Genomic DNA, 13,140 nt, shown 5'->3' on the forward strand with positions numbered 1-13,140 from the left:
CTTTTTTTACACGGTCTTTTTCTATTCAATTTCGAAATGATACGGCTCACCGGCAAAGACAAACTCAAACGGCTAAATAATTTTGCACGAATTTCTTTTTGGTCTCGAGCACGATTCCCAAATAAAAAAATTCTTTAAATTCTTGATTATCGTAGACATATCTGAGATATCCCCTGATGTTAACATATCTCATTCAGTCAACAATAAATGTACACGCCTTGTATCAAGGCAGCGATGAATAATTGCGAAATTGCTTTTTATTCCTAATTTCATTATTCATTTCATTTCATTTTTTATTATATTTTTTTCTCGTATATGTATGTAAAATGGATTTCACTGTTGTTGGCTTAGTAGGATTTTTTGGGAAAATGTTTTCGAGTTTTTTTTAAGTTGTGGAACATAGCCCCAAATTTACCACATATTGCATGCATATTTTACCGTGTAAAAAAAGAGCTCACTACTCATATATATATATATATATGTATATTTTAGACCTATTAAGGTACACTGCGAAAGCCAGCCAAGCAAGTTTACTATATTGACTGAAATGGTTAGTAGATTTTAACTGACAAATAATTAATAACCGAAATGATAGATTCACAATGACCTGAAACCCAAATTATATCGCTCGAAATTGATGTTCGACATGTCGAGGTAAAAGAATTTTCAATTTATTTGCCAAAAATAATATTAATAGCGAGTAATGTCTAAATGATAAACAAAAAAAAAAAATAAATAATGCCTTTATTTATTTTTTATATCATTACAGATACGTGGTGTGTATGCATTATATTCAGTTTGTTTTTGAGCAAATTAACAAAGCCCTTTCTATATTAGCAAGTTAATAGAAACTACATATGCAGGTAATTATAAATAATTTATTTTTTATTTTTTACTCTCTCTCTCTCTCTCTTTGTCTTTCTTTTTTCAATTTCCATTTATTTTTTCTCCGAGTCTCTTTTCGCTTGCTCCGATTCTTGAGCTTTCTCGGTTGGTGATCCGGTCCGCTGAATTGGGATTTCACGAGCCTTCTCTTCAATTTCGGGCGGCTTAGGTACATTCACTGTTAAGACACCATCCGAGGATAGTGTGGAAATCGCATTATCGGCCACATATCCTTGCGGTAATGAAAAGCGACGAATAAAGTGACGCGAAACATAGCCATTATTGTTGTCATTTTCCTCGGATTTACCCTCAACAATAACACTATTATCTATTACTTTAACCGTTAACTGTTCGGGTTTGAATTCTGATACATTCATAGAAACTTGATAGCCATGTTTACCAATTTTATCAAAATTCATATCCATAACATGATTTAATTGACTTGCTGCGGGGGGGACCCATCGGTAGTTTGTGATCCAAGGATAGTCGAACAGCGGTGATGAAGGCATAGCCAAACGTCTCAAATCCTCGGCCATACGCCATAAAATCGGTAGAGTACGCATTCTAATTTCTCGCTATGGAACAACTTTCTTTTCGAAAGGGTTTAATTATTTGTCTGTTTTGTCTGTAACTACACGTTAAGCGGCATTTTTCAGTCGTATTTATACTACTTACACGTTCGAATAAGCAAGAACAGTTAATCTCGCTTATTTGCAGTCTGTATATGCGTGTCTATATGTGTGTATGTGTGCGCACAAATCTCTGTCTATAGACATGAGAACATTCTGGTAGAATCTGTTAATGAAGCAGAAATAGTGCTTGGAATTTTATAGAACACAGAGAAAGAGTGATATCAAGAGAGTAAAGCTCAAAGTAAATTTTCATTTATTTTTATTGCATTCTCTTAAATCCTTCTCGTCTCTTTTTTTTTGTTTTTTCCCATTTACGACGATTCTTATGGTGCGCGTATGTGCTGTGTTAACAGACACAACAACTAATACATATGCACTTTAGACTGCATTCTATTTATGTGTAGAACAATCCACAAAATAGTACGAAAGCAATTTTCACAAATTTGCGAAAAATTAATGTCTAGAAGATGCCTCGAAGAAAGTGCTCATTAATACAAGTGTATAAAGTGCATTTTTATACCCATCACCAAAGGATGATGGGGTTTATTAATTTTTGCAAGGAAATCGTAGAGCCTTAAAAGTTGGCCGAATTTTTCTTGCTCACATGAAAGTGTACATATATACACATATATATACATTGCCTATCTAAAAATGTGTTAATTGCAATGTAAATATGATGGATCCGATTTAGTATCAAATGGGGGGAACGGACTTGCAGAGCAGAATGCGAGACAAGCTAAGTGTGTTGACGGTATACGCCGGATAACGGATATGTTGGGTATAGAAGATTCAGTTGCGATCGCACAGAATTCTCGTTTTCTCATTTTCTTCACTGTCTGATGAATACTTGGATATTTTCGCCTTGAGAAAATTAATTTCCTTTTTCTATATTGCATTTTACACTCACTTACGCAGAGTGTATTTTATTTTATTTTTATCGTATCTGTGCAACGTATTGACGTTGTTAAGTTTGAAGTGTCATAATATATACATATACTTAGAATTATTGTTTTTTTTTTTTCTTGGCATAAATAGAGAGTTAATCTAATCCTTCTCTTTTGGACCACTCCAGCCATGAACCCAAATACGGCTTGGCTCTGTAAATGTAAGGTTACCAAAATTGTTAGTTGAGAGTATTTTTAATTAATTCATTCATTCTTACTTCTCCCAGCCGTGTTTCCTGGCCAAATCCGAACCCATTTGCGCGTACTGACCGCCTAAACATGAGAAAATCACAACTGCATCTCGTGGCGGTTTTTCACGGCCATATTTCATATTAAATTCTTTATCGTTCATCATGAGAGCCTTTTCCAATTCCATGACTTTTTTTTTTTTTTTTTTTTGGCAAATCAAGCAAGAAACCATAATAGTTTATTTATGTATTTGTTTTTGTATCTTTATTAAAAAATAGTTGATAGTTTATGAACTAAACTCCTACTTACATGGTATAATAATGCTGCCTGGTATGACGCCGTCTTTTTCCACTAATTCTCTACTTCTTACATCAATCAAGTATTTCTCCGGATGATTCGGTATATCCTTTACTTCCTCATAAGTTGCTAAATTCTTATCTTCGAGTAGCGTATCCTGCGCAAAGGCCCAACTTGCCACAATTAACAATAATATCCAAAATGGGAAACTCGATCTAAACGGAAACATTGTTCCACCGATAAACGACAAACGAATCTGATCGAAACGTTGGCAGCGGAATGGCTTTTATATATATATATGTACCTCGTTATAGACGGCCTTTATTGTGAATCTGAAAAACTTGGAGTAAATGCATTATTAAATCACGCATTCTCTTGTAACGTAAGCAAACTTAACTGATTCACACGCAATACGTTTAAATGAATTGAAAAATGATTAAAAAAAGAAAACAAATTCAGAAACAGGTTTATATGCGAATTCAAGTCGCTTTTCTTCCGCACTTCACTGCTCCAATGGAAAAATCTCGGGAAGATGCTCACTTAGCGGGCGACAGCGATAGGGCCAGCGCTGTAGCCCTTAATTGCACTAAATTCTCTTCTTCTTCTATAGGCGAACAGAGAATAGTTTTGCCTCACCATAACTTTCCTAATCGTTAGTCATATCTATCTATAAGTAAGAGTCCATGTTGGCAGTCAGCTTTTTATCTCAGTTTCTTTTTTTTTTTTTTTCCTTTGAGCAATGAACTTGGAGGTCGATCAGTCGATTATTGCCAGGATTATTGGAAAATTCGCTTTTAAAAGTCCCGTATTCTGGTTTCTGGTCAAGTTTCAAAGATTCGCGACGTCACCATTTGCGAAACGCATCAGTTTTGAAGAGCTTGATATCGGGTGATGAAAAGTGCGTATGTTAATACGAGAGTAATATGCGAAAAAAAAAATCGCGATCGTAAAGCTCTAACTTACGATGCGCAGGGTAATGTCCTTGGATTGAATGGGATTGAAAGGTAAACATGCACCGTAGACTATCCTCTCCATTGTGGGGAACAAATACAATTACTGTACAGTATCGGCATAGAGCGTCTAAAACTAATCAATAGTAATGGCGTTGTCTTCCATTATGACGATGAAGGGATCGCTCGGCCTCTAGTCCGCCGCTCTCAACAGTGTTGGTGGTGTGCTCACTACGAAGACTGGAAAGTGACAAAACATTATTGATTAATTTACTGAATAAAGTTGATTTCAGTAAAATGTAACAAAAAAATATCTCTTTCCTGAATTTTGCCGAGCAACGCCACGAGAATTAGTTTGCAAGTTTTTATTCATTGGTTCGGGGAGGAAGATATATATCACTGCTAAAGACTTACTTTAAATCATATATGAATCTTTTTAGTTGGCCTTTTGACAGCGATCGTCTTTATCTGCTACTGCCTTTTGTTTTTTGGCAGCAGGAAAGCAGCGGGAAAGCAGTTATCGTTAAGTGCATCAAGTTGACTTTCTCGGTGCCGAAGCGTCTTAAGTGAGTTCACCAACTTATTCTGATCAACAATATGCATTGGATAGAATAATAGTCCCCCCCATTGCTTATTCATTAATGTACATACCTATATTCTCCATTGCCTATGAACTTGCAAGCACGTCATACATAGTTATTAGGCTGATTTCCCTTAGCGTTAGTGTTTGCATTTATCAAAGCTATTACTATTTAATTATATTAATTTATCGAAATGTGCTTCTCTTATAATTTAAATATTAGTTTAACAATTGAAAGCAATTCAAACAAAAGATAATAAACGCACACGAGAACCAAATACCTAAAAACCTACGACATCAACGACATTCAAGATATATTTCATATAACATTCCGAAAATATTCAATGCGAAAATTCATTGAAAGTCTGACTTTATTATTCCCCATCACCGAAGGGCATGAGGGGTATGTTCATTTTGTCAAAAAGTTTGCCAAAGCCGAGAAAGAAGCTTCCGAAATGCCACACAGTATATATATTCTTGATCAATATCAAATTCTGAATCGATTTAGACATGTCCATCTGTCCGTCTGTATAAACGTCTGTTATAAACAATTACCCTGGCCGCAGAAATGTTTCTTTCGATCTTTTATAGCATAAGGGCGATGGGCATAAAATATTCGGCCGCAATCGAAATCAAATTTTCTTACTTGTTATGTACTTTACAAAGCTCGATGACTAAACGAGCTGTAGTCAGATTTACAGAAACTTGAACAAAACCTTGTGTGTATAATGTACGATAAATACGCTTTTATGCAAGGTATATATTTTATTATATACATACACGAAGTTGCTCTCAAGTTGCTTCAATTTGCTTTAATTTTAACTCATAAAAATAGAAGATGGCAACCGCACTTGCACGAAATCGAAAAAGTAAGGCAAGGAACCAAAAAAAAAAAAAAAAGCAACAAACTTTATCTCTCTTTACTCCCAAATGATAAGTAGGTTTGATGGAAAAAAAAAAAAATTCGCTAATAATTTCAGTTGAAGGAAGGGAAGAACTAGTTAGGAACCAGGGAACTTTGGATATACGTAAATATCTACACTAATATTGCAACACAATCGTAAAATCGTAAAAACGATGATAATGGTACCCGATTCTTACCTCTAATCAAGAGCGTCCGATTCACAGTTGGAAAAATATAGCTTGTATACGAGGTGAAAATGTTAAATTTCTTTTCAAGAATTTCATAGCAAGATGAGCGTGGAAAAGGAGTAATTACCTTCATATATAATAATGTACACGAGTGCATAAATAAGAATTGAACCGTAATTATATAACAGTATTTATATATAAATGCGTATGCAATGTATTTCAATACACTTATAAGGCATCCTCTGAAATCCAATTCATTCTTATTCACATATGTACATTAATATATAATGCATGCATTGTATGTATTTTCATTTGATATACTTGAAAATTTGAGAAAGTTCAAACTCAACTATGTATAAAAAAGAAACATTTAGGCAGTGTCTGTGCGTAGCTATATAGAAATTTGCCCTGTTAAAGTACATGCTTCATATACCTCCGTAAACATATAATCATTAAAAGAGTAGTTTTACGCACTCTTAATAAGCTTATGCAATTGACATTTTCGAATTTTCTCTGCATAATCGAAATAGGAAGAGAGAAAGCTCTTCTGCTTCTCTCAAATGAAATAAATTGTGAGAACATCGCCACAACGCCTGTTAAATTATTCCAGAAAGTACTTGATTTTTCTGCTGTCGTATGCGTTGGTATAAAAGTCGACAAACCAAGCAAACGGTATTCATTCGACACTCAAGTCTCGTAAAAAATAAAAGGAAATAATTCTCGTTGTGCAACTTAAAAAAAGAAAAAATAGAAGCCAGCAGCTATTATTTCAATTTCAGTTAAAATAATTTTGCAAATAATTAAAAGAAAATCGATTTGAAATGTCATCTCTACCGTTATTGTTAAGTTTAATTGACGAATTGGATCGTGAAGCTAATCATCCATCTTATCATGGCAACGACTTTGGCTTGGGTCTGCCGCCATATTTGATTCATCGTCATCCATATCGCGAGCCGGCGAATAACATGATTGGATATTCTTTGCCATTTGGTATAGTTAGTCGTTTGAACGAACGTCAGGCTAGTCGCAGGGGTGAAAAAAGAGGCGAAGACAGAGTCTCGGCAATTGGTAAAGATGGTTTCCAAGTGTGCATGGATGTGGGCCAATTTAAACCCAGCGAACTGAATGTAAAGGTGGTAGAAAATGCAATTGTAGTCGAAGGTAAACATGAGGAACGAGAGGACCAACATGGCTTTATTCAGCGTCATTTTGTTCGCCGCTATGTCTTGCCTAAAGGGTACGACGCTGATAAGGTAGTTTCTACATTGTCGTCAGATGGCGTTTTAACAGTCAGTGTACCAAAGCCTCAAATTGAGGAGAAGGCTAACGAACGCATCGTTCAAATTCAACAAACTGGTCCAGCCCATCTTAATGTGAAACAGAATTCCCAGGAGAAAGTAGGTGATGCTGCAAATGGCGGCGGAGAAAATGCCGAAGTTAAATAAATTCAGATTCACTTCCTCAAGTTTATGCGTGTTGGATTTAATTCTGAATTCATTGTTCTTTTAAAATATATCCTCATCAGTACTATCATTAATCACATCCACACATACAAATGTATTCATATGTATTATAATAATGCGTAGTGTTCATAAACTTTTCTATTCCCATTGCATTTACGCGTCCTTAGTTTCATCCAAATGAATATTCTTATGGACGAAACTAAAGAATAAGCGAATAAAAACATTTACATGTACCGTATATTGTGAATGCGTGCATAAATACATCAATTCATTTGTTTTATTTGAAGGGATAGAAGGAATAGTGAAATTGACTCTGGCCCATTATCGTTGATATTTCATCCTTAAGAATTCCGCATTAACTGATAGGACTATAGAAGGGGAAGGGAAGAGTTAAGGTTAATCTACGGAAATGCAGACACTTTTGCGCTAAGACTTTGATGTAACCATGTATATCTTTAGCTTTTTATTTTTATTGAGACAATTGTTGTTTCTTGCGTTCACGGTCTTCCATTTTTTTACGCCATATCTCGCAACATTTTCGAGCGTATCACGTGAAATTCTTCTCTAACCCTATCAGAAATACCTGACGTCTGTGTGACGTAATTGAAATGCTTCTTTGGTGCAAGTAAAATGGGAATGGCTAACTTTCATTCTTTTTTGCCGGAGAAAAACCTCCATTTACAATATTTAAGATTTGACTTAGAGAAGTTTTGTAAAGGCTCTTATAATTGTGGCGTTGTTCTGCCATCATTTCTTTGTGCCTGGGTTCACGATTTTCTTCTCTCTCATCTCGTTTATATCTAGTAATGTATTTCTTATAGTCGCTCCGCTAACGACGAGAATCCAAAATGTATACAGAATTGCCTTTCATTTATGAAACAATTACTTAATTAGTATGGAGCGGTCAGAGCTACCGGAGATGTATTTCTTCTTTGCAAATTTGCAACGCGTATTTGTACTTGCTCCAAGAAATGGGGATTTATTGCTCATACCTATGCAGCAGACATATAATTCGAACATATCCACCACTTATCATGTATATTATATTCTCTCTTGTTATCCTTTCCTATTTTCAAAATATATGCATGATGATTACAAAGAAGTTCATTGATTCTTATAATCCTCATTATTTGTTATCTGTCTACTCTTTGTATTCATCTTGCGACAACAGCTGTTTGCAGTGTCAATGAAAGTAATGAATAGTAAGAGTTTTGTACGTAATCATAATATTGGAAGTTTTTTCCTTGAATCCTCGTGAAGAACGGCATTGCGAAATTCCTTTTTTATATTGGATGCGTTTTAATAGTGAATTAAACAAGGTTAAAATATAAGAACTTCTGGCAGCTCTTACGAAGAACAGATGTTGTGTTGTAGTTCTCCCAAAGAAAATGTTTTGTTTACTTGTGCGGCAAGTTAGGAAATCGGGTCGACTGTTTTCGCCAAATAGCAATACAAAATTCTTATCCAAGCAACTCTTGCACCTCAGTCAAAGTATTATTGATAATATCTGCATCAGGTTTTATATCGTTCATATTTTATATAATAGAACTTCTTATATTTCAGCTAAAAGACATGGTGAATATGAATGGCAAGATCCGAAATCGGAGGATGATGTGTAATGTTCTTTTATTATTTAGATAAATTTAATGATGAGAAAAAACGTTCACTAAATTGATTATAAATTGATTTTAGGGTACGCGTAATATATATTGATAAGGATGGTAAACGGTTAGAAGTGAGAGGCAAAGTAGGTGATAATATCTTGTATTTAGCTCACCGCTATGAAATTGAAATGGAAGGTAATTTTCAAATCTTGTGCATTACGATAAAATTCAAGTTATGAAAAAGCTTATAAATTAGGAGCTTGCGAAGCGTCCTTAGCTTGTACGACATGTCATGTGTATGTAAAGGATAATTACCTAAATAAATTACCACCCGCCGAAGAGAAAGAGGACGATCTACTGGATATGGCACCGTTCTTACGGGAAAATTCCCGTTTGGGTTGTCAAATTATACTCACTAAAGATCTAGATGGCATTGAACTGGAGCTTCCCAAAGCGACACGTAATTTTTATGTTGACGGCCATAAGCCTAAACCTCACTAAGTCAATATATATATATATAAATATACATGTGTATATATATGTGTATTGTAGTTTTAGAAAATTTCGAATTTCGAATTTATGCTTTCATTTGTTATTATAAAATTACTCAATTCAATTCTAACACATTTAGAAGGCAAAGCTATTCTGTGGTTTCTTCTCTTTATTGTTATCAATTTAAAAACGATGACATAATTGTTTAGAAATCAAAATACACAGTTATTGCAATTCTAGAAAATACAAAATATTACAATTCAATAATTTATAGTTGAACTGAGAGAGAACAAAGGAAATTACAAATAATTATATAATAAAAATACTTTCATCTCTAGTAAGATTGATCGGAAAACTTCGAGTTTTAAGAATTTTTACTAATTTTCATACAAGCAACTATTAATCTTGGGCAGCTAACTGCTTTCCGTCCAACAATTACGGTCTACCGTCCGATGACTTATATAAGATGACTTATATACGGTGATGAATTAATTCCATATTAGCTCTTATGACGTCTTGCAATTGGTTGTTTTTTATAGTACAACTTCTAACCTCTCGGATGTATAGATACGATTAAGAATTAATTTTTAATTAAAACAGAAATCAATGATATATGATTAGTTCTTGGCTTTGAAGTTAATTAAACTAGAGTAAGAAAATATTGAAATTAAGAGCTAATTAAAAGGAGAAAAAAGGAAAGTAAAATTAAATTTAAGCAATATTTAATGTATATAGGCGATGATAGGTGTTTGTTTCAGAATCTTCGAGATTTGACTGCATCGGCTGAAAAGAAGAAGCGTCGAATGTAATAAAAATCCAATGTTAAGAAATAATATGTTAAATTAAAGCCATTTGGAGTTGCAGCTTTCAGTTTGAATCCGCTGAATTTGAGCGGGAGCCAAAACGAGAACGGGAGCCTGAATTTGATCGAGATTGAGAACGTGACTGTGAATGTGAGCGGGAATTCGACTGTGAACGGGAACGTGAACCCGAATGTGTAAGGGAACGTTCACTCATTTTCTCTTCTTCTTGATCCTTCTCATTATCGTGCTGTTGAATTTGCTCTATTTCGTGCGACTTCTCGCGTTCCTCGCTTACTTTGCGATTTTCGACTATTTTACGATCATCTTTCACGTTCTTCTCATTACGTTCCTCTCTATCTTCATTTTTATCGTAAGGCTCATTAGTTGTTATGGCTGCTGTAAGCTCTTCCTTAGGCGAGAAATTTTCCCGATCCCGTTTTTCGCGCTCAGTCTTCTCGCGATTGCCGGCACCGCCGTTCTTTTTATTACTTTTTTTAAGACCTGCAATTTCTTTAAGCAAAGATGCCACTTTCCGATTCAAATTTTCAACTTTCATTTCATGTAAACGATCGATCTCCTTAAGTTTGTTTCGCATCTCCATTTCCTTTTCGTAGTTTTTACCTTTAAGCTCGGTCAACTGAAAGTGAGAACAAACGACAAGTGAGAAATTTATAATACCCCAAATCGTTCGTACAACAGCATCCGTATATACATACTAATTTGTCTTTTTCCAGTAATTCCTTATCCTTTTGAGATAAACGCTTTTCAAGGCTGGCTATGCGTTCTTTCAAAGTTGTAATTGCTACTACATGATCAGCGGAATTTGGATCAATGCTAATGACAGCTGGACCGGCTATTGAACCTAAGCCAATGCTACCGTTACCGCTGCACGAGGAAGCTGCTCGCGATATTTTCTCCGGCAAATCTAAGCTGGCCGAATTTACAGCCGATAAATTGACGCCTGCATTACCACTGCTAGTCACTTTGGAGAGGTCACTACGTGAAGATTTTTTTGCTGATGCTGAAGCACTGTCACGATGCGACCTCTCGTGTGGTCGCTTTTTTGACGGTATTCGTCCGTCTTGCTGGGCCTTTAGTAAAGCTCGTTTATAAGCACAAGTGCAGAGCCAACACAGCAATTTACCATTTACCTATAATTAGAAGGAGAGGGGCAGTAAGGTGGGGAGAGGGGGGAAGAGGTAAGTAATTTTCTTATTTATATATATGATATAAGATAATATAATATGTTTGTTTACTTCTGAACGCAAACATTTATCTACTTTACTTATAGGGAAGTCAGCGGAAAACAACTTTTTTTAATTAAATGCATACGATTGTAACCGCATTTTTTGTTATTGTTTTTTTTTTTTTTTTATTCACACCTTTTTATTTTCATCCCGCCTATCAAAGGCAGATCGGAGTTTACATTCGTCACATTGAACCGGTGGGCCATATTTTGCTTCGTAGCTAGCGCATCTATTTAACGTCAAACGACCATTTGGGTTTAGATTAATTTTCCGATAACCAATCACGTTATTCATCGGATTTATTCAGGGAGCGTTGTGGCGTATTAAAAGTTCGTAATTATGATTTGTGGAGGAAAAAGAGAAGAAGAAAAATGTTTGCGTTCATAAAACGTTGCATTCAAGGAAAAAATGATATTCTACTAAATACTGTATTTAGGCAAATTATAATATGTAAGCATATCAACTAATTTGGCAATAAATAATGTTCATATAATTTTTAATTTAATGCCAGTCAAAAAAAGCACAATACAAGCATTTCATTGATGCGGCCAACCAAAAATGTCCAAAATATAAAATTAAGAGTTTAATGTGACGTTGTCCTTGTTTTCAATAAGCCGATCTTTGCGTTGCATTTGTATAAATATACAAATAATTTTAATTATTTTCTACCAATATATTTGGGCGAAAAAAAAACGGAGTCGGACAGACATTTGCTGAAATTTAGCTTTTCTTTGAAAAGTGTAAGATATTATATGGACAATTTCAGCATAGTCGATCACTATGTAAAAAAATTCAAGGTTACATTATTAACTGATCTAAGATCAAAGGGAACGAAACAATAGAAACTAACGAAATTAAAATATATTGTGCATTTTTTTGAATAATTAAAAACTATGTTTTCTGAGAAAATGTAAAATATGAATGCAATTATACAAACCTCATGCACTTGGATCCGCCAAAAGCAGCAACAATTTTACAACATTCGCAGGCACTGGGTTTGCCGTATTTATTAACATTATGCTCACATTTTTTGCAAACATTTTGTGATTTCCTGTTTTGTTCGTTTTACAGTAAAATGGGGGTTACTTTAATGCAAGATCTTCGTAAAGAGACCTATGGTATGAGACTACTTACGTGTTCGGCTGAAATTCGGAACGGCAATAAGTACATTTCACTATTGAGGTAGAGCCGCGGCAATTCTGTGAAAATGTGAAATTTTTAAAACGTTAACAGCTACTTTTTCTATATTGTATTCCAATCACCTTGCAAAGCTGAGTTCCCGATGACAATTCTTCGAACGGATGTCGCGAGAAGCATTTCGAACAGGCAAATAATACTTTTCCACTCATCTTTTGTAGACAAAATTTGTGCTTTTTGCTATGTTAGGTTAGAATTTCCCTTCGAGTCTCGAAATAAAACTTATTGACTGTCAAATTTTTTAATTTTTTTTATTCACAAACTTTGCAAAAGACGCAATTTCTCTTGTCAAAAAAGCAACTAAAAATGGCGTCAAATGAAATTTCGAAATCATTCACACGTCTGTTCGAAAGCATTCACACATCTGTTATACGTGAAGTACTAAAATGCTTTCGGTATGCAATGTTACATATTAAAATTTCTACAAAATTTTTGTATATATTTAGCTAACTACAAATTGAAGTATGTATTCTGTACGTTCGTACATTGCGACACTGCAAACTCAATTTACATGATAATTATGTTTTAGTAATAATAAATTTTAAGTAATAATAATAAGCACACTTATATAATGAATGCAACGATATCCTATTCAATTATTATCTTATATATAAAAGGATTAAGAAGATTGTATGCGGCCAAAGGAAATCATAAACGGTCGCATTATCTAGTAATCGAGAAATGCTGAATAATGCTTACCTAACAAAGAATGATGACTAAGATATTTAGACAAAATAGTAGATTTCAGATAGTGGATAATGAATA

At 34.5% G+C, this 13,140-nt stretch overlaps 5 protein-coding genes across 5 annotated transcripts; 2 read left to right on the forward strand and 3 right to left on the reverse strand.

Moving 5' to 3' along the window:
- Window positions 1-795: 795 nt before the first annotated feature.
- Window positions 796-1,553, reverse strand: LOC119631796 (heat shock protein 23). Its single transcript, XM_038024308.1, has one exon. The coding sequence runs from the start codon at window positions 1,446-1,448 to the stop codon at window positions 939-941; it is 510 nt and encodes a 169-aa protein (XP_037880236.1). The 5' UTR covers window positions 1,449-1,553; the 3' UTR covers window positions 796-938.
- Window positions 1,554-2,407: 854 nt separating this feature from the next.
- LOC119631797 (rhodanese domain-containing protein CG4456) lies at window positions 2,408-3,231 on the reverse strand. The gene is made up of 3 exons (XM_038024309.1): window positions 2,960-3,231; window positions 2,680-2,839; window positions 2,408-2,614 (listed from the first exon to the last, which is right to left on the reverse strand). Exons 1-3 carry the CDS (start codon window positions 3,174-3,176, stop codon window positions 2,557-2,559), a joined length of 435 nt encoding a protein of 144 aa, XP_037880237.1. The 5' UTR covers window positions 3,177-3,231; the 3' UTR covers window positions 2,408-2,556.
- Window positions 3,232-6,219: 2,988 nt separating this feature from the next.
- LOC119631795 (heat shock protein 23-like) lies at window positions 6,220-7,113 on the forward strand. Its single transcript, XM_038024307.1, has one exon. It carries the CDS (start codon window positions 6,391-6,393, stop codon window positions 7,012-7,014), a length of 624 nt encoding a protein of 207 aa, XP_037880235.1. The 5' UTR covers window positions 6,220-6,390; the 3' UTR covers window positions 7,015-7,113.
- A 1,141-nt stretch (window positions 7,114-8,254) lies between these two features.
- Window positions 8,255-9,218, forward strand: LOC119632027 (adrenodoxin-like protein 1, mitochondrial). The gene is made up of 4 exons (XM_038024699.1): window positions 8,255-8,523; window positions 8,596-8,647; window positions 8,725-8,831; window positions 8,893-9,218. Exons 1-4 carry the CDS (start codon window positions 8,421-8,423, stop codon window positions 9,135-9,137), a joined length of 507 nt encoding a protein of 168 aa, XP_037880627.1. The 5' UTR covers window positions 8,255-8,420; the 3' UTR covers window positions 9,138-9,218.
- Window positions 9,219-9,702: 484 nt separating this feature from the next.
- Window positions 9,703-12,751, reverse strand: LOC119632026 (protein FAM76A). Its single transcript, XM_038024698.1, has 6 exons — window positions 12,441-12,751; window positions 12,313-12,377; window positions 12,116-12,229; window positions 11,314-11,407; window positions 10,648-11,082; window positions 9,703-10,568 (listed from the first exon to the last, which is right to left on the reverse strand). The coding sequence occupies exons 1-6, from the start codon at window positions 12,525-12,527 to the stop codon at window positions 9,996-9,998; spliced, it is 1,368 nt and encodes a 455-aa protein (XP_037880626.1). The 5' UTR covers window positions 12,528-12,751; the 3' UTR covers window positions 9,703-9,995.
- Window positions 12,752-13,140: the final 389 nt, after the last annotated feature.

The sequence above is a fragment of the Glossina fuscipes genome, unplaced genomic scaffold (genome assembly GCF_014805625.2).
Source record: "Glossina fuscipes isolate IAEA_lab_2018 unplaced genomic scaffold, Yale_Gfus_2 1, whole genome shotgun sequence".
Lineage (NCBI taxonomy): Eukaryota > Metazoa > Arthropoda > Insecta > Diptera > Glossinidae > Glossina > Glossina fuscipes.

Excerpts from the sequence above, each read along its gene's own strand:
- LOC119631796 (XM_038024308.1), bottom strand. The coding sequence starts at position 1,448 with ATGCGTACTCTACCGATTTTATGGCGTATGGCCGAGGATTTGAGACGT.
- LOC119631797 (XM_038024309.1), bottom strand. The coding sequence starts at position 3,176 with ATGTTTCCGTTTAGATCGAGTTTCCCATTTTGGATATTATTGTTAATT. Across the intron at positions 2,840-2,959 it reads AGGCAGCATTATTATACCAT|TCATGGAATTGGAAAAGGCT; the intron begins GTAAGTAGGAGT and ends AAAAAAAAAAAG. Across the intron at positions 2,615-2,679 it reads AGGAAACACGGCTGGGAGAA|AGCCAAGCCGTATTTGGGTT; the intron begins GTAAGAATGAAT and ends TTACATTTACAG.
- LOC119631795 (XM_038024307.1), top strand. The coding sequence starts at position 6,391 with ATGTCATCTCTACCGTTATTGTTAAGTTTAATTGACGAATTGGATCGT.
- LOC119632027 (XM_038024699.1), top strand. The coding sequence starts at position 8,421 with ATGTTTTGTTTACTTGTGCGGCAAGTTAGGAAATCGGGTCGACTGTTT. Across the intron at positions 8,648-8,724 it reads CCGAAATCGGAGGATGATGT|GGTACGCGTAATATATATTG; the intron begins GTAATGTTCTTT and ends AATTGATTTTAG. Across the intron at positions 8,832-8,892 it reads CTATGAAATTGAAATGGAAG|GAGCTTGCGAAGCGTCCTTA; the intron begins GTAATTTTCAAA and ends CTTATAAATTAG.
- LOC119632026 (XM_038024698.1), bottom strand. The coding sequence starts at position 12,527 with ATGAGTGGAAAAGTATTATTTGCCTGTTCGAAATGCTTCTCGCGACAT. Across the intron at positions 12,230-12,312 it reads TCCGAATTTCAGCCGAACAC|GAAATCACAAAATGTTTGCA; the intron begins GTAAGTAGTCTC and ends CGAACAAAACAG. Across the intron at positions 10,569-10,647 it reads TACTGGAAAAAGACAAATTA|TTGACCGAGCTTAAAGGTAA; the intron begins GTATGTATATAC and ends TCTCACTTTCAG.